A 20,061-nucleotide genomic window follows, 5' to 3' on the forward strand; every position below is an offset into this window, starting at 1 on the left:
ATTTTATGCAGGTCGAAAGTCGTGAATACCAAACAACAATTAGAAAAGAGAATCCACAATTCGCAAAAGGGATTTGCACCAAAATTCAAGTAGCAAAAAAATGGGACGAATTTACAACGGAGCTGAATTGCTTGGGACCACCAGTGAGAACGACAGCAAAATGGATTAAGCTTAATAATGGTTTTTTTTGTGATGTTTATAGAAATACATTTTTATTTTCCCTTGGTAGGTATGGGCTGAAATACGTAGAGGAACTGAAATACATATTTTTTTTCGAATGACGAATAATTGAATAAAGAAAATTTATAACAAAAATAAAATAGAAACTGTGGCGTCAGGGTTTCTATTTAATACTTTTTAGATTTTTCTATAATATTCTCAAAATTTCATTTCTTATGTTTTCTACTTCTCCGTTATTTGACTCCACTACAATATCTTCAGCATCATCGTACACAATGGGTTGAGCAAGTCCTAGATACCTTCATTACCAATACTCAATTCCCTTGGGGGAGCCTGTTATCCCTAGAGGGCGCGTCCCCAGGTGGTGGATAGGGGAACACCTCCCAGATATGGAAGGTAGGAGAGTTGGTCTCCCGCGAACCACACAGGCCGAAGACGTAAACTTCGTTAAAAAAACTCCCTTAACCCAAGGTGTGATGCGACCCGTGCCTATTGGGTGGGTTTGGCAGCCGGGGGACTAAACAAGGCTGTCTTTGAACGGAGCCCTCCTGATATCAGGCCGCCTCAGGTTGTAACGGTGGCCTTGCCATGGTATGGGGCGCTGCCATGGTCGACCGGTTATTTCCCCTAATTCCTCTTTGGTCACCGCGCATGGCGACATGCGCAGCCCCTTGGGCGGGGCAGGTGACCGTACGAACCAGAACAATGAAACCAACAAAAAAACAAAAATCGGATGGCGGCGAGAAACAGACGGACAAAGTGACGGAAGGACAAACGGACGCACTGACAGCACAAGACAGACAAACGGACACACAAACTAAGCGACAGGACAAACAATCGGTTACCCATGACAAACTGGGGATCGGATCCTCCACGGAGGATGAGCTCCTGGCCTCTAGCCAGGAAGCAGTTGAGGGTAAAGCTGTGGGCCACAGCACGCCAACAACAATAAATGAACCTACAACATCCGCTAAAGCCATGGGGCAAAAGCGCGCCAATAAAGGCCCATCAAGGTACAAGCTCTACCAGAGGTCTCTCGCTATCCTTGGCAGGATTCATAAGAACGAGACCGAAGGTAAAGCTCATCCCAAAGATGAGGCTGACAGGGCAAGGTGTCAAAAGGTGGTGGACGAATATCTGGTATTCCAAACCGCCCGAAAGACAGAGGCCAAAAAACGTAACCGTTCGCAAGACGAAAACAAAAGGGCAACAAAGAAGCACAAGATCTCAGATCAGGGTGCGGTTGTCCCCAAACTTACGAAACCATTCAGTGAGGTGGCAAGGGACCATCTTCAAATGGCACTGGTGGACGAAACTTCCAACCGCGGCAAACCTGTGCTGGAAAAATGGTCGGAGATTGAGGCTCGGTTGTCTCGCATAATCGTCGACCATGTCATGGCGGCCCCGGAGGGTCAATCGCCAGGTTTCGACTCGGTGGAAGTGGTTCGCGGTTGCCGGGTAATCAAATGCGATGACCAGTACTCATTGCATTTCCTGACAAAAGCGATTGGTGAAATCCAGAACAGCTGGGATGGCTTGAGGCTCAAGCTCATTCCAGCTAGCGAGATACCACGAAGGCCGAGGGCTCGCATCTGGATACCAAACATGGAGTTTGAAGCCAATCAGTTAATTCCCTATCTCCAGGCTCACAACCGCGCAGTGCCGATGGCCGATTGGTCGATCATCAAAGCGGAGGCTCCGCAAAGGCACAGCGTGTCGTTCCTCCTTCAAATTACAGAAGAGAGCCTTGAACCACTGCAAAAAGTGGAAAATAAACTTCGGTTTGGCATACGGAAGGCCCAGCTGAAGATATTCCGTTCAGCGAATCCGGAGGAGGAGCAGGATGAGGTTGACGGCATCAGCGAACTGCTGACTGGCATGCAGTTAAATGACGCCGAACCTGCGGAAGCAAACCAATAAAAAATGGTTTTAAAGGTTGTCCAAATTAACCTGCAGCATTCGCAAACTGCAACGGACAACCTAACCGTTCTCCTAGGGGAGGAGAACGTTGACATAGCCTTAATCCAGGAACCCTGGGTGCGGAGCAACGAGGTGAAGGGGTTCCCTGGAAGAAACTACAATCTGTACTATAAGCGTACTCAAGGTAATCCTAGATCATGTATTGTAGCCAAAAAACACTTAAACATATTTTTAATCCCATCATACAGTTCACAGGATGTGACGGCCGTTGAGGTGGAAGCTGCTGACGGTGTCAGCATCACACTTGCATCCATCTATATGGCACATGATCGGCCAGCACCGCCCGAGGAGGCTTGTGGGCTTGTGCTTGAAGGAACCAGAAACAAAACCCTGCTACTCGGATGCGACGCCAATGCGAGGCATGCGTTGTGGGGAAGCTCTGAGACAAACGACCGAGGTGAGTCTTTATATAATTTTATTATTAATACTAACTTATCGGTATGTAACAGGGGTAACACACCCACTTTCACCTTTCCTAGTACGGAGTACTTTAGAGGATGGGAGGAAGTGATTGATGTTACTCTAATGTCTGAAAATAGCTCAGTTAGGGTAGATAATTGGAGGGTATCCAATAAAAGGTCCTTCTCTGATCATAGTTGGATACTCTACGATTTGGATCTTAAGGTAGATCCACCCCTACCGTATCGAAATCCGTTGAGAACCAACTGGAAGAGGTTCAAAAATGCAGTAAACAATAGGTTAGGAGAGATTCCTATCCCTCAAATCACTCTCACGGAAAACCTTGAGAGTAGGGTCATAACACTGGAAAAGGCATTTAGTAGGGCCTACAAAACGTCCTGCCCCATAAAATTTAGCAAAAAAACTCACCCTCCTTGGTGGAGCAGTGAGCTCTTAGAACTAAGGGAAAAATCTAGATCAACGTTTAACCTCAGCTACTCGACGGGAAATTGGGAATTGTACAGAGAAAGTCGGAGACAGTACAAAAAGGCAATCAGGGCCGCCAAAAAAGAGAGCTGGAGGGAATTTTGCTCGTCAATCGAATCCACCAGGGATTCTGCTAGGCTCAGCCGCGTTCTTTCCAAAGACCACTCAATGGCTTCTTGGGTCAAGAAACCTGATGGAACTTGGACTGCTACAGCAGAGGAATCGCTAGAGCTTCACGCATTTTCCGGGATGCAGCGCTTACGAAAGTGAGAGGGGAAATATTAGGCGGAGCCAATATAATCCACAGCATCTTGCAAATGAAATTATTACCAAAGAAAAAGTTGCATGGGCAATCAAATCTTTCTCACCCTTTAAATCTCCGGGGCCAGATGGGATCATTCCAAAGATGTTACAGGAAACCTTGGACTGTATCCTACCATGGCTAGAGGAAATTTTTAAAGCGTGTTTAAACTTAGGCCATATTCCAGATAGCTGGAAACTAGTCAAGGTCGTATTCATACCAAAAGTAGGTAGAAGAGGACATGAATCAGCGAAGGACTTCAGGCCAATCAGTCTTTCGTCTTTCCTGTTAAAAACCTTTGAAAGACTTTTGGATATGCACCTCAGAAGCTCTTTGGAGAGCTCTGGTATATCAACTGCACAACACGCATACCTTAAAGGCAAATCTACGGAGACAGCGCTTCACGAGGTAATCCGAACTATAGAGGGCTCTCTAGAGAGCAAACATTATACCATGGCGGCATTCTTGGATATAGAAGGCGCCTTTAACAATGTTAGCACAGATGCCATCCAACGGGCGTTGATAGACCTGGAGGTGGACAGTTGCGTTAGTAACTGGGTCATCTCCATGCTAGAAACCAGGATCATCAAAGCTAATATGGGCAATATCAACATAACCAAGAAGGTCCACGGGGGCACTCCACAAGGGGGAGTATTATCTCCACTTCTTTGGCTATGTGTGATCAGCAAAATCTGGGGACTGCAAAATCAGGACTGTGTCCAAATACGATCAGTGGGATCATCCAAAGGGCGTTAGACGAGCTTAACTCTTGGGCCACAGGATGTGGGCTTAAACCCGCGTAAAACAGAACTTATGCTTTTCACCACCAGATACAAGGTACCAACTTTCACCCTACCAAACATCAACGGACAAACTCTGTCACTATCAACCAGTGCAAAGTACTTAGGAGTAATTCTGGACTCCAAACTTAGCTGGAAGTTAAACGTCGAAGAACGGGTAAGGAAAGCAGAAATTGCTTTATATGCCTGCAAACGTATGCTTGGAAGAAGATGGGGTCTTCAACCTAAGTATACATTATGGCTGTATAAGGCGGTTATACGGCCAACTTTAACGTATGGCTCGGTAGTTTGGTGGAAAGCTCTGGAGAGAGAGTACAGTACCAAATTACTCGGCAGAATACAAAGATCAGCCTGTGCAATAACGGTCGGTGCAATTAGATCATGTCCTAGAGAGGCTCTCAATGCACTGACACACGTTATTCCAATAGACCTACATATAAAGAAGACGGCAACCATGAGTGCATTTAGGTTAAATGAAGCGGGTCGCTGGAAAGAAAAAACTTATGGTCACGCTGGTCTATTATTGCGACAAACTCAGTTAACCTCGGTGAGGACTGACTACATCGTCCCGATGGTAACGTTCAATAGGAATTTTGCCACACTATTTCCATCTAAAAAAGAATGGAATAAGGGATTCTCTCTAAACACCTTCGATACCACAGTCTATACAGATGGCAGTAAAATGGATTGTGGTGTCGGAGCTGGTATATATTCTCAGAGACTTGGAATTGAAAAATCTGTGCGTCTCCCTAATACCAGTAGCGTCTTCCAAGTGGAAGTACTAGCAATTGGGGAAGCCTGTAAGTTACTAATCGCAGATTTCTCTTTCAAGGGCAATATCGCTATTCTTTCGTATAGCCAAGCTGCAATCCAGGCGCTGGATGCGACTATAACAACCTCTAAAGTGGTGGAGCAAAGTAGGAATAGCCTCACCAACTTGAGTGAAAACCATAGAGTAACCTTAATTTGGGTCCCGGGACACCGGAACATAGAAGGTAACGAAAAAGCTGATGAACTGGCAAGAGGGGGATCTGCCATGAATAGCGCTCTTGCAGTACCAGTACTCACCCCACTAGGTGCGGTCAAGAATGCAATTTCCCTAAAATACCTTCGAATTGCAGAGTGTAGATGGAGAGACCAGACGAAATGCAAAATCAGCAGAACGTTATGGCCCACCTACAACCTCAAGCAATCGTCGACATTAATAAACATGAAACGACGGGACACCTGTAGACTTACGGCAGTCATAACTGGCTTCTGGTCTATCGGAGAACAAGCCGCCAAAATGGGCATCCCTCACAACACATACTGTCATAGTTGTAAACAACCGGAGAAAAAAGAAACAATCTTCCATTTTCTCTGTGAATGCCCTGCCCTATGGAAGGACAGAATGTCAACCCTGGGCAAACCGCTGTTCGAGAGTCTCGAGCAGCTGTCTGGCTTAGACGTCAACAACCTAATAAGGTTCCTAAACCGCACAGACTGGATATAGTCCTGCTGCAAATAACTGTTAAACAATTTGGTAACGAGGATGTGGCAACAAAATGGTGCGGAAGCGCTAGTTGGATTCTGGATGAATCACCACTCTAACCAACCAACCAATACTCAATTGGTACGATCCCTGAGCACAAAATCGCAGAACTGTGGCTAGCTTTAACATATTTGGAATGGATTTGGCTCGATTGCACTGCTGCAACTGGTTTTCTGTACTGGACAGTAGGTTCATAAACGCCTCTTTAGATAATCTAAAGTTCTTTCAAAATCTGTAAGGAAATTTCTGTAATATTAAATACGTCAACACATTTTGAAAATTCTAAACTTACTCAGTGGAAGCCATTTCTAGGGAGTTGGATGCGCCCCTCAACTGTTTTCTACTTCTAGCTAGTTCACTAATCTTTCATCGCCCGATGAATCGTCGAACCACAACTCCGTTGTACTCATTTTCACAAAAAATACTTTTGTTAATATAACTTTTAAAAATAATGTTAGCAAAGAATTTCCACACAATCGGTTTTTCTTTTATTTTGATTTGCTGCATCAGCTGAGAAAAATTATCTATTGTAAATGCGCCGAGCGATCGAAATTCACAATAGGACTATTCTTCAACGAATGAGCATCATAATACCAAATGAAAATTCGTTCGATCAAGACTTTCGACTACAGTCGAAGATCGAATGTTGCTCATAATAGGGGCCACAGTACCACCAGAGAAAATCAGAGGTCTAGTGGAGTATTGCCAAACCCACAATCAAACCCTCATAATTGGATGCGACGCAAACTAGCACAATGTGGCATGGGGTAGCACAAATACAAACAACAGAGGTGAGTCACTCCTCAAATTTTTATTACTTAGTAACATAACAATAGTAAACAGGGGTAATAAACCCACTTTTGTAAACGCAATACGACAAGAGGTACTCGATTTAACTCTAATTACAAACAAATCTTTGAATATGATCAGTAACTGGAGATTCTCGGATGAGGACTTAATATCTGACCACAAACACATACTCTTTGACTTAAATGGGGTAGTAAAGTTTTCCACATTTTACAGAAGCCCAAAAACAGCAAACTGGAAAAGATACAATGAATGTCTTTCAGCTAAGCTTACGAGTAATAACAGCGTAAGCAAAATAACATCAACAGTGGAGCTAGAAAAGGCAGTAACAGACATGACTGACTCAATTATAGCCTTATACCAAGACTGTTGTCCACTAAAAATGAAATTCTCCACGAAGAGGGTTCCCTGGTGGAACAACGAACCTGACAAACTTCGGAAAGCAATGAGGAAACTATTCAACACTGCAAAGAAAACAAATAAATGGGACGAGTATAGGAAATCCCTAACTAACTATAACAAAGAACTAAAGAAGACCAAAGGAAACTCTTGGAAAACTTCTGCGAGGATCAAAAAGATACTCCAGCAACAGCTAGAATTCAAAAATCACTCTCCAAAGGTGACTCAAGTCTCATAGGCACACTAAAACGCCCAAACGGAACTATTAGCAACACATTCTTAGAAACATTAGAGCTTCTTCTAAAGACTCACTTCCCAGATTGTAAAAGTCATGACCTATCAATCGACAATAGTCTAGACTTGGTAACTCACCATCAACGGAGATCGACGGTCTCATTTGTCAACAAAATCACAAATTCTGAAAGGGTAGAGTGAGCAATGAACTCCTTTAAACCCTTTAAATCACCAGGCCCGGATGGAATATCCCCAACACTTCTATCTAAAGGCACTGTGAAACTGATCCGAGTCATGGTTAAAGTCAGTCTAATATTGGAATACATTTCAAAGATATGGAGGAAAGTGAAGGTAATATTTATTCCTAAGGGAGGTAACAAACCCCCTGATTCTCCAAAATCTTACAGACTAATCAGTCTATCGTCGTTTATGTTAAAGACCATGGAAAAACTACTTGAATACCATCTAAGAGAAGAAGTAATCATCAAAAAACCCCTTCATAAGCTGCAATTTGCTTACCAAAAAGGGAAACCACATTCACAACACTGCACACTCTCGTTGTCAATATAGAAAAGGCTATAAATAAAAAAGAAATAGCCCCCTGTTTCTTTATGGACATAGAGGGAGCCTTCGACAACGCAAATTACAAATCTATGGAAACAGCACTCGAGAAAAGAGGTGCAAGCCCCATACTAACACATTGGATAAGCCAAATGCTTAATCAGAGGATTATTAAAGCCTCGTTAGGCTAAGCTGATCTTAATGTAACAACAGTAAAGGGATGTCCGCAAGGAGGAGTTCTTTCCCCACTGCAATGGTCCCTACTAGTTGATGACTTGGTGCAGCACCTAAGCAGGGATTTATAATCATTGGTTATGCAGATGACATATCTGTTATAATAAAAGGCAATCATGAAAGGACACTAACAGACTTAATGCAAAATGCCTTGAACGCAACATGGGAATGGTGTAAAAAGGAGGGACTGTCGATCAACCCTAACAAAACCTCAATTATCCCCTTCACAAGAAAAAGAGAGAGGAGTTTCCTATATTGAAAATAAATGAAACAGTGATAGAACTAAAGGAAGAGGTCAAGTATCTAGGTTTAACTTTAGATAAAGGACTCACTTGGGAATCACATATAAACAATATAACAAAAAAAGCCACGAAATCCTTGTGGACAACCAAACAATTACTAGGGAGATCCTGGGGCCTCAGCCCTAGTATGGCCCTCTGGATATACACCCAAATGGTTAGACCAATCATACTGTATGGGGCACTAGTATGGTGGAGCGAATCTATTCAAAAAACAGCGATAACCAAACTGGGAAAAGTGCAAGGGCTTGCTAGCCTATGTATCACAGGGGCTATGAGAACTACCCCAAAAGCTGGCATGGAAGCACTCCTTAATCTCCCACCACTTCATATAGCAATCCAAGAGGAAGCAGCTACGCAAGCATTCATGCTACACATGAAAGAAAATTTCAAAAATTTTAAATAAAGTCAAAAACACCATAAGTATGGCTCAACTTTCAGACCACATTTCTCTCTGTTTCACAAAAGGATACACAGTTACCTTTCCTGAGAGAAACGAGTGGAAAACAAACCCAAAATGGATGAATGATGATTCACAAAAATGGTACACTGATGGATCAAAAGCACCTTATGGTGTAGGAGCAGGAGTAGTGGGGCCCAGAATCCACAAATCATTCACTCTCACCAGGGACACCACCATCTTCCAAGCGGAATTATACGCAATAATGGAAGCAGAAAATATCATGCAACGTAGAAACCACAAGAGAGTAAAGATTAACATTCTCTCGGACAGCCAATCAGTTCTAAAAGCTTTAGATAACTATACCTACCACTCAAAAACTCTCTTAGAATGCCACAAGGAACTCAATAACCTGGCATCAAAAAACAATGTCTCATTAATTTGGGTACCAGGACAAGAGGGATATGACGGCAGCGAAAAGGCAGACTTGCAAGCCAAAAAAGGGACAGATGTAAATTTCATCGGACCTAGTCCCATGTTGGATTTAACAAAAACAGCCTAAAACAAAAAGTAAAATACTGCGCCAAAACTCTATTAAATCAGTATGGGAACAACGTAGAGGGTCTTAGACAATCCAAAAAGTTCCTAAGTTTCTATGCTAAAAGAGCTAACATGGCCCTCACGTTAAACAAAAAGAGTATTCGCACTCTCACAGGCGCCCTCACGGGTCACTTCACCTGCAAAAACACTTACATAAATTATTCATAACTAACACCAGCACCTGCAGATTTTGCTGCGAAGATGAGGAGTTATAGAACATCTCATAATCGAATGTCCAGGGTTGACGCATAGAAGAAATAAGTTTTTAAACAAATTCATGCCTATAGATAAAGACCTTCAATCACTCCCTCAAAAGGAGCTGGTACAATTCATAAGCATACTTAACAGTCAATAGACAGCATGGGGTGCACAATAGATCAATATGGTCGCAGTGCTAAAGGCCCTTACCTTAACCCTTTACTACCATTAACCATTTATTATAGTATAGACTAGCCGTATGCTACAGACTAACTGCATTTGCAGCTCTGAGATTGTGTGTTTATCGTGTTTATATGTATGTATTGTGGGCAAGTCGGCAGAGAGAACGTCGGTTCGAATCTCGTTGAAAACACCAAAATTAAGAAAAACATTTTTCTAATAGCGGTCGCCCTTCGGCTGGCATTGGCAAGCCTCCGAGTGTATTTCTGTCATGAACAAGCTCCCCATAAAAATATCTGCCGTTCGGAGTCGGCTTAAAACTGTGGAACAACATCAAGACATACGCCACAAATAGGAGGATGAGCTCGGCCAAACTCCCAAAAAGGGTGTACGCGGCAATTATATATACATATATATATATATACAGGGTTGCCCATATTCGACGGACCTATCTGGCAACCCTGTATCTTTTGATAGAGACGTCAGATCGCTTAATGACATACCGCGTTGGAAGCGTCAGTCCAAGTAGATTTTTACCATGGAACAGTACACGCCACGCAAGCGCTCCCAAATTGTTGTAATATACATTCAACAAAAGATGTCAATTGTGAAAAGAAGAAGAAGAAAAGAAGAAAATTGTGATGCCAAGACGGCGCTCCACCACACACAGCTCGCACAACAATCAATTTTTTGAAGAAATTGTTTCCTCGTCGTTTGATGTCGAAAAATGGCGATTTTGACTGGCCATTTAACTGACTGACTCGCCCGATTTAACGCCACCTGACTTCTTTTTGTGGGGATATTTAAAATCAAAGGTTTATATTAATAAGCCAAAGACCATAGAAGAGCTCAAGAACAACATCCGAAATGTTAGCTAAAACTATGGAAAATGCTGCAAAACGGGCACAATACGCCGTACAGGCTCAAGGCGGCTATTTGAGACATATCGTATTCAAAAAGTGATGTCAACAAATTTTCTAGAACCAAATGAAATTATTATTATCGTCAACATCAAAAAAATTGTGTTTATCTTTAATTTAAAAAAAACAAAACACATGGGTCCGTCGAATATGGGCAACCCTGTATATATATATATTGTGGGTAAGCTTAACACGTCGAATGTCATACACGTTTTTAAATTTTACTTTGCGTATTTTACATTTTTCGTACTTTTTATAGGTCTATCATTTTCCAGATCTTTCATCGTATGCACTTGGAATGACCCTTACAGGGCTCCACCTTTCTGCAAATGAAAAAAAAAAAAAAACAAGAACAGCTATACAATGGCAAGGTAATGGATACCACATGTGCAGCAATAATAGCTTTTTCACCACAGCAAATGCTAACACCACAGAATGCAATAACAGTACTTCACTTTAGTCAAATAGTAATAAGCAATTTGCCAGAAGCAACAGAAACACGATAAGATCTTCCAATCGACAAGGTCATAAAAATTTAGTATTGCTTTTACACACCACCGCTGAGGGACCCACGCTTTTTGCAGGGACACATTAGCTTTTGCAGTGGAATTTCGATAGCAGCAGCATGAGGCAAAAATCGCCTATAAAAATTTGTGGTTCTCACGAACCTTCTTTATTCGTGAACTTCTTTCGACGTTTTAAATTCAAGTATGCCTTTTATTTCCCGCGGTAACAGCTTGATATCTTTAGTCGACACGAGGTGGCCCTGAAATTCTACCTCATCTTGGCCTAGTTGACATTTTTCGGCGTTGATACCAGGTTGTGGGCGCGGCGAGTACGTCGTCGAGGTATGGAAAAACAAACGGCAGTCCTTTTAGAGTTTCGTCTATGAAACACTACAATGTTTGAGCGGCGTTCCTAAGACCTAAAGTCATGCACTTGAACTCAAATAAACCAAAAGGCGTCAAAACAATAGTTTTTGGAGCACCTTTTGGATGCACTGGAAAAAATCTTTTTTTTCTTTGAATTCGAGATGATTTTGGTATAGTTACTAAATATTTTGTGATCTGTATAAGGAAGTACATGATCGTAGTATTCTTCTCTCAAGCTTCCTTAGCCGTTCCATATATGAGGGTGAAATATTGTACCAAATTGAGCAACCATATGTGAGTATCGGTCTTACCAGGTTTGATACATTAATATTTTGACTTTCTTGTGCAGTAGTTTTGATGAAAACATTTTTTTATAGATATGGAAAGCTCTTGCGGGCTTCTCGACTTGGAGGTTAATGTGATCGTTATAGTATAAAAAATTATCAAGGCGAATACCGAGATATTTGACTCTCTCAGTGTTTTGAATAGGGATTCTGGTTTCGTTCGATATTATGTTTAGATTTTTCCAGTTTTTTCTGAGCAGCAAAGGCTATGATATTGTCTATTTTATGCAGTAAGTCAAGTATAAAGGGATTGAAAAGAACTGGGGCATTTACTGTCTCTTGTGTCACCTGATGTGGCAACGCTGCCATAAGCGTACAAATACATCCCTGTGGACGTCAGTTGAGTGGAGCGATATACCGGTTACTGGCAACATCCGTTGTTGTGAAAAATTGAAATACATACGAATGGTTATACATATGAAATAAATGAGATACATTATATATAGCATTAAAAGTGTGTTTGTGTTGATATTGGTAGTGACTGAGGTACATCGTGAGTATATGACAATTTTCAGAAGTGGATTATGAGCAACCGCCTGAGACTTCGCTGACAACGCGCCGGTAAATTGAGACTCCGCTGGCAAAATCGTTTAAATTTGCTACGCGTACGCCTATTTTGTTGTTGCGAAATTCAACGAAATCGATAATCCGAAACCGGAAGTGAACGAAGAAAAATATTTCTAACCGAAAAAGTTCGAAAAAAATTCGAAGCAAAATGGTTCGAAGCAAAATGCCATTACGCAGCCGAAAAGTATGTGATTTAAAAAAGATGTGCCGTGATGCTGGTTTACCAGTAACGGGTAACAAAAATCAACTAATTGAACGGTTGATGGACAACAATGTATCCGAAAGCGAAAGTGATACTCAAAGTGTTGTAATGCAGCGTTTATCGTCTTTAGAAAAAACTATTTCGGACTTAGTGCTACAACAAAAACAAAATACAACGACATCAAATAATTTTGTACCACCAATATCGTCTTCGCCGGTAAATGTTATTGGTAATATGGAAAAGTCCGCTCCAACCGTTACGAGTACATATACCGTGATGCATCCACAAGTATTACCGAACGCATACAATAGTCAACATTCGCTGTGGACAACCGCTCAAGAGCCCAGCAATGTTAATTTTCCCGAATTTTCTCAATCGGGACACGTCGCGTTTGTGCCGCAATCAAATGCATATGTTTCGCACGCTTGTATGCAAGCACCACCGACTTTCGCCCCACCGACATTTGTGCCACCAGTGACATCTGCGCCGTATGCAACGTACCAAAATCCGTCAGTACCGTACACATTCGATTACGTTCGCGCACCGCCGGTAGTACCGAATTATCACAATCCATACGAGAATGTGCGCGATATTGTTGAACTTTTACCCGTTTTTGACCCATCGTCCGATCGTTCGTTAACATCAAAACAATTCGTAAAACGCGTTGAAAATCTGAGAAGTGTATATGGGTGGAGAGAAAACACACTTTTGTTTGCCGTACAGCAAAAGATGCGGGGATCAGCAAAATATTGGGTTGATTCTCTGCAAGACGTGTTTATTTCGTGGGCAGAATTCGTTCATAAATTTCTGCTAAACTTTCCGTGCATCGAAAATGAAGCCGATGTGCATCTTAAGATGGCACAAACGAAACGGCAAAACAATGAGTCCGCTCAAGAGTTTTATTACCGCATGCTTGCCTTAGGTTCAAAAGGTGGGTTATCCGACTCGAGTATTGCGCGCCATATTATAAACGGCATTAATGATTCAGATTTACGTAAGAAAATTTCTAATAACTATACGCATTGTCAAGATTTACTAAGTGACATTATTAACTTTAATATTTATAACGAAGTGAAAACCGCGCCACCTAAAATGGTATTCAAAACAAAAGCGTCGATAGAAAAACCGCCGAATCGAAAGTTTCCGCTTACAGAAAATCAAAAGCCGCAAACACCGTTACCACTCGAAAAAGTTAAGTGCTATAACTGCTTTAAATTTGGACATTACTCCGTAAATTGTGCCGAGCCACAACGGAAGCCGCGCTGTGAAAAGTGCCAACGCACAACGCATAAAACCGCAGACTGTTATGTAAAAACTGAAAACCGCATTAATATAATTGATCAGCGCGCATGATAAAATAGTTAAAACAATCAAAGTGAACGGTATAGGAACTCTAGCATTTGTGGACCCTGGTAGTAGTCGTACACTTATTCGTAAAACATTCGCGCGTAAAATCGGAGACGTGCGTGAGCAACTCACAATATTGAAAGGGTTCGCGGGCGGACAATATGCTAGTACCGAAATTGTAAGTGCGATAATAGAAATTGACGGTAATAATAATCCAACTATTATGCCTGTCATTGACGATGATTTCTTGTGTGAAGCCGTATTGTTAGGACGAGACGTATTGTGCCGCGCGGGTAATCGCTTAGTTATTGAACAAGATCAGTGCCGCATAGAAGACATAAATAAAATTGACGTTACAAATGATTTAAGTGTAATTGATCGCCAGAGCTTGCAACAACTACTAACACAACACGCTGATGTTTTTGCAAGAAATTTATCTGAAATTGGTAAGTGTGATGTTGCAAAAATGAGTATCGAATTAAACATCAACATACCAATTTGCCTTAAGCCGTACCGTATTCCGTTCGCTAAACGCGCGATCGTCTCCGAAATCGGATCTGAATTATTGAGCAACAATATAATTCGACCGAGTTAGTCACCTTACGCCGCGCCAGTTGTTCTCGTCGAAAAAAAGAATGGCGAACATCGCTTATGTGTGGACTACCGCAGTCTAAACAAAGTTACTATAAAAAGACCTTATCCCATGCCGATCATGGAAGAACAGTTCGCGCAACTTGCCGGAAATAATTTGTTTACAACGCTTGATCTACGTACCGGGTATCATCAAATTGAAATAGATGAATCCTCAAAAAAATATACCGCTTTCGTAACTACTGACGGCCACTACGAATACAACCGCATGCCGTTCGGTCTGGTAAACGCGCCCGCTGTGTTCCAATGTATGATGGATAAAATTATTGCACAAATGCCGCGCGGTGAAGTGTTAGCATATTTGGATGACGTTATTATTCCAAGTAAAACTATTGACGAAGGACGTAAGCGACTCGAAAAATTTCTAAAAATATTAAAACGTTATGGACTTACATTGCGCATAGACAAATGTAAATTTCTTAAAAATGAAATTGAGCATTTGGGCCATGTAATTAATAGAAACGGTATAACCAGAGAATGTTAATGCAATGAGAAGGTGCAAATGTTACTGTAAGCTTTTTTTAGTACAATTGAGATCTGAAAGATTTGTAATAAGGTCATTTAGCACACCGAGTTTATAGACACCTCACTGACTTTTGCCCACACAAAAATTAGAAACACCACACATCTTTCACCTCAACACACAACACATTTCTCACCTCGACATTAAACCAATTAAATTTGTACTATTTTCGTATTTTTGAAATAATAAGCGAATACGTAAAATTTATTACATAATTTTTTTTTTTTCAATTACATTACAAAAAAAAAACGATTTTAAAAAATAAAATTTATAAAAAAAAGTTTGCACCGGGAATTGAAATCGAGTCTAACATGTGGCGAGGAAAAATAGGCGGTGCGTTTATTTCTTCGACTGCTTATTTTTTGACCATTTTGTTACTTTTGAAATGATAAGCGGATACATAAAATTTATTAAAAATTTTTTACGATTACATTAAAAAAAACACATTTAAAAAAAAAAAAAAAAAAATTGGCGCCGAGAATTGATGCCGAGTCACATGGGGAGGATAAATACATTAAACTAATTAAATTTTTACTATTTTCGTATTTTTTGAAATAATAAGCGAATACGTAAAATTTATTACATAATTTTTTTTAATTACATAAAAAAAACGAATTAAAAAAAAAATTAATAAGAAAAGGTTTGCACTGGGAATTGAAATCGAGTCTAACATGTGGCGAGGAAAAATAGGCGGTGCATTTATTTCTTCGACTGCTTATTTTTTTACCATTTTGTTACTTTTGAAATGATAAGCGGATACATAAAATTTATTAAAAATTTTTTACGATTATGATGCCGAGTCACATGGGGAGGATAAATACGCAGTGCGTTTATTTCTGCGCCTGCGTTGTGAACCAAGGTTTTGTGCATGCGCGCGACGCGAATTAATTTTAATAAAGTTCTGAAAGTAATTCATGAAGTTTTTCATTACATACATTCATAAATGAACGTATACTCTATATGTACATAAATGATGGTATATGACAATATACATACATAATATGTATGTACATGTCAATAGGAGGTATTTGCATTAAGAAAAAAAAACGGTTTAAGATAAATCAACACTTATTTTATATTGTATGTCAATTTATAGTTTATGTATTCGACAGCATTTACATACATATGTAGGTATGTACATTTGTATATGAAAAACAATAATGCACAAGCGCAAGAACATCATCTTCCTTTCATACATATGTACATATGCATGTATGCCCAAAAAACCTTGACTTATGTATGTACACAAGTCACAGCACATCACATTCTTACAAGACAAATACACATACGCACTAGGGAGTTTCTTCCTAACAAGTGCAAAAACAATTCTGCTCTATGTATGTATATATACCGACTTTATGTCCTAGCATATATACATACATACATATATACTTACTTGCCTTCTAAACTTCCTACAAAATAATTGTATTCATATGTTACTACATCCATGCACGTTCATACATTCATGCATATGTATATGCGCGAGCACAGCGCTCCCTTCTTGCTTCCGTGTACTTTTGTCTTTCACCAGTCGATATTCCTAATATTGTACTTAAAAAAACACGATATGTACTTTGATAGACGCAAAAGCAACAGCAAGCGCAACGCCATGGCCGCTTTGCCACCGCACATTCTAAAATGTTCTAGAACACAACAAAAACACATACCTCACATGCGCATGTCGCCCAAAGCTAAAATCTAAGCCTAGCGACTACAAAAACAAAATACATTCGTAGACGCAGTCGCAGCGGCCATGATTCTATCAGCGACGGCGCTGAACAATTTAGAACAAAACAAAAAGTTCATTCATAAGTTAGAGCTCATATTTCAATTTCATTCATAAAACGAGCCGCCCATATACCAATTTTCGCGACCGTTCGAAAATAGTCAATATTGGAATATTTCGCGTGGAATTATTTGCCAATATTTGATAAATCTTAAATTTTTGTCATGTCGAGTGGCCGCGGCTCCGTATGTATGTATGCACCCTTATATGTATGTAAATATGTCTTCTAACTGTGCGACAGTCGAGAGTTAATGCGACTTCCAGCGAATCACACATTGCTGTCCGCAAAGCCGCAAGTATGTACCTTATGATCAGAAAGTACCGGGAATGTTTAAATTAAAACAAACAGAGTTAAATTTAAGGCAAATTTATATTATCTTCTTCAAAATATGACCCGTCTGAAGCAACACACATGTGCCAACGTTTAACCCAGTCCTCCAAACACCCCCGGCAGGCCGATTTGTATTCTCTTTGATCAGTGCGATGGCGCGTTATCATCATGCAAAATCTGAGAATTGTTTGCTCACATTTCCGGCGGTTTGCAACACACAGCATCTCTCTAAGGTTTCAAAACGGATAAATAATATTCTCTATTGACTGTCTGGCCCGATGGAAGGTACTCATGGTGGACTATGCCTTGGCAATCGAAGGAAACAGTCAACATCACCTTCCCGGTTCTTTTTGCTCATAGGGTATACATATCCCATGTGTCAAGTGTGCGCAGAAGCTTGTGTTCTGGGTTTGTTAGAATGGTGGTAGTTTGTACATATATTTAAACACATATGTGAGTATGCGCGTTAGGCTTCCTGGATGGATATTAGAATATTTTCTCATCAATATGTGTATGTAAGTAGTTCAGATTTGACTGAAGAAATTAAATATAGGAATGCATATTCATATGATTGACTTTATGGCTGTTTTACATATAAATCAATTCAAATGAATAATGTTATATAGAAAATAAATTTCTAAATAACTGGTATTAGAAAAACCTGAATACACTATTTTAAATCAATTTCAATTAAACCAAATATAAAAAATGAAATAAAAATATCGAATAAAAAACTGTGCACAGGATTTGAACCTGAGTCAAACATGAGACTACGTACTGCATATACGACACGTCTTTCACGATTGCGCTAATCTACAATTATTAATGATCTTTTCTAAATCACTCATTTATTCGATTCGCAGTTTTATATGTACATATTCTGCGTTAGTTGAAAGTTTGTATGCGTAATTATATGCATATGCATCTGTGTATGCGCGTTTGGCTTTCTGGACGGATATTAGAATGATATTTTCTCCTCAATATAATTTGGATTTGATGAAATAGATTATAGACATATGTACATATTTTCTGTTTTGATTGATTTATATAAAAATCAGGTCATATCCAGTATGAACTATTTTATACCGAAAAGAAAATTCCATTTATAAAATACAAAAAACAGTATTTTAAAGAAATTTTAATTAAAATAAACTCAAAAATTTTACCAAACTTTCCTGGTTTGAATTGTAAAAAAAAAATGTGCAAGAAAAAAAATATGACTTCAGGACTTGAACCTGAATTAAATACGTGCAAAAACACAAAACGAATAACTCCGCCGACTTTAGCTTCTGCACCACAAACTAACTGCCGCGCGGCCTTCTTAATCGCAAATTTATTCGCTTCGATTTCCTTAGTAGTGTGCCGAAAAATCTTATGAACGTCCTCAGTAGTATGGTAAACGCAGAAAATATCTGAATTCTTGGCCTAGCGTGGTAAGAAAATATAGAAACCCTCCACTCGCGTGGTAAATATCTGCAATTCCGACCTCTTCAGGAAAGTTGAATATGAAATGACCTTATTATGAATCTATAAATTAGAACTCGAAAAAAGCTCTTTTAACATTTGCTCCTTCTCATTGCATTAACATTCTCTGGTATAACGCCGGGCAAACGTAAAGTAGCCGCGATCGCAGATTTTCCGCCGCCTAAAAACGTCACAGAGGTCCGAAGATTTCTAGGTCTTACTGGATTTTTCCGAAAATTCGTCCCTAACTATTCGATCATAGTCAAACCAATAACGCAGCTGCTACGTAAAGAAGAACAACAAAAGTTTGTGTGGGGCGAAGCGCAGCAACGATCGTTTACTGAGTTAATACAAAAACTGTGCAATGAACCACTTCTTGCGCTCTACGATTCGTCCGCTCAGCATGAGGTGCATACCGATGCGTCTAGTGTTGGGCTGGCAGGAGTTATGCTGCAATCATCTGATGGCAAAAAGTGGCAACCAGTGTTCTATTATAGCCGACATTGCACTGACGCAGAAAGCCGCTACCATAGCTACGCGCTAGAAGCGCTCGCCGCTGTCGAAACGCTGGACCGCTTCCGCATATACTTACTCGGGAAACCGTTCCGCCTCGTAACCGATTGCTCCGCGCTCGCAAAAATTAAAGAAAATAAAGAACTTAAGCCGAATATTGCACGTTGGTGCCTCAGGCTACTCGAATTTGATTTTGAGTGTATCCACCGCCAGGGAAGCTCGTTATCCCACGTGGACGCGCTCAGTCGTATGCCGGTAGAAAAACCAAAAGAAATAGAACCAGCCGGTTTCGTACTTACAGTGACCGCAGATCAGCGCGACTGGCTTTTAACAATGCAACTGCAAGACACCGCGCTCCGTGAAATAATACAAATTCTTAATGGTGAATTAAAATCCGAACGTGAAAAACAATTGAGTACCGAGTATCAACTAAAAAATCAGAGACTCCATAAAAAACTACCAAGCGCGCTAGCGTTTGTCGTTCCGAAAGCAGTGCGCTGGCGTGTTGTTAAATCGTGTCACGATGACGTGGGACATCCCGCGCTTGAAAAGACAATCGAGAGAATCAAAGCGTTTTACTGGTTCGCTAATTTACGACGCTATGTTAAAAGTTATATTTCCGCGTGCATACCGTGTTGCTACCAAAAAAATCGGCCTGGTAAAATTGAAGGTAGTATGCATTTCAGCCAAATCGATCCCATCCCGTTCCGCGTTATCCATATCGATCACATGGGCCCATTCATTCGCAGTAAACGTGGCAACTCGTACGTTCTCGCGGTATCGGATGCGTTTTCAAAATTCTTAATTGTGAAAGCCGTGCGCGATACCAAAACACCACCCGTAATCAACACTCTCAACGAAATATCGAGCTATTTTGGCTTACCAAATCAAATCGTAAGCAATAGAGGAACCGCATTTACGTCTAAAGCGTTCGAGAATTACTGTGACGAAA

At 40.5% G+C, this 20,061-nt stretch overlaps 1 protein-coding gene across 1 annotated transcript; it reads left to right on the top strand.

The window, feature by feature from the left end:
* The first annotated feature begins 1,158 nt into the window (after positions 1 to 1,158).
* Positions 1,159 to 2,100, top strand: LOC129250266 (uncharacterized). The gene has a single exon (XM_054889901.1). It carries the CDS (start codon positions 1,159 to 1,161, stop codon positions 2,098 to 2,100), a length of 942 nt encoding a protein of 313 aa, XP_054745876.1.
* Positions 2,101 to 20,061: the final 17,961 nt, after the last annotated feature.

The sequence above is a fragment of the Anastrepha obliqua genome, chromosome 6 (genome assembly GCF_027943255.1).
Source record: "Anastrepha obliqua isolate idAnaObli1 chromosome 6, idAnaObli1_1.0, whole genome shotgun sequence".
NCBI classification, from domain to species: Eukaryota; Metazoa; Arthropoda; class Insecta; order Diptera; family Tephritidae; genus Anastrepha; species Anastrepha obliqua.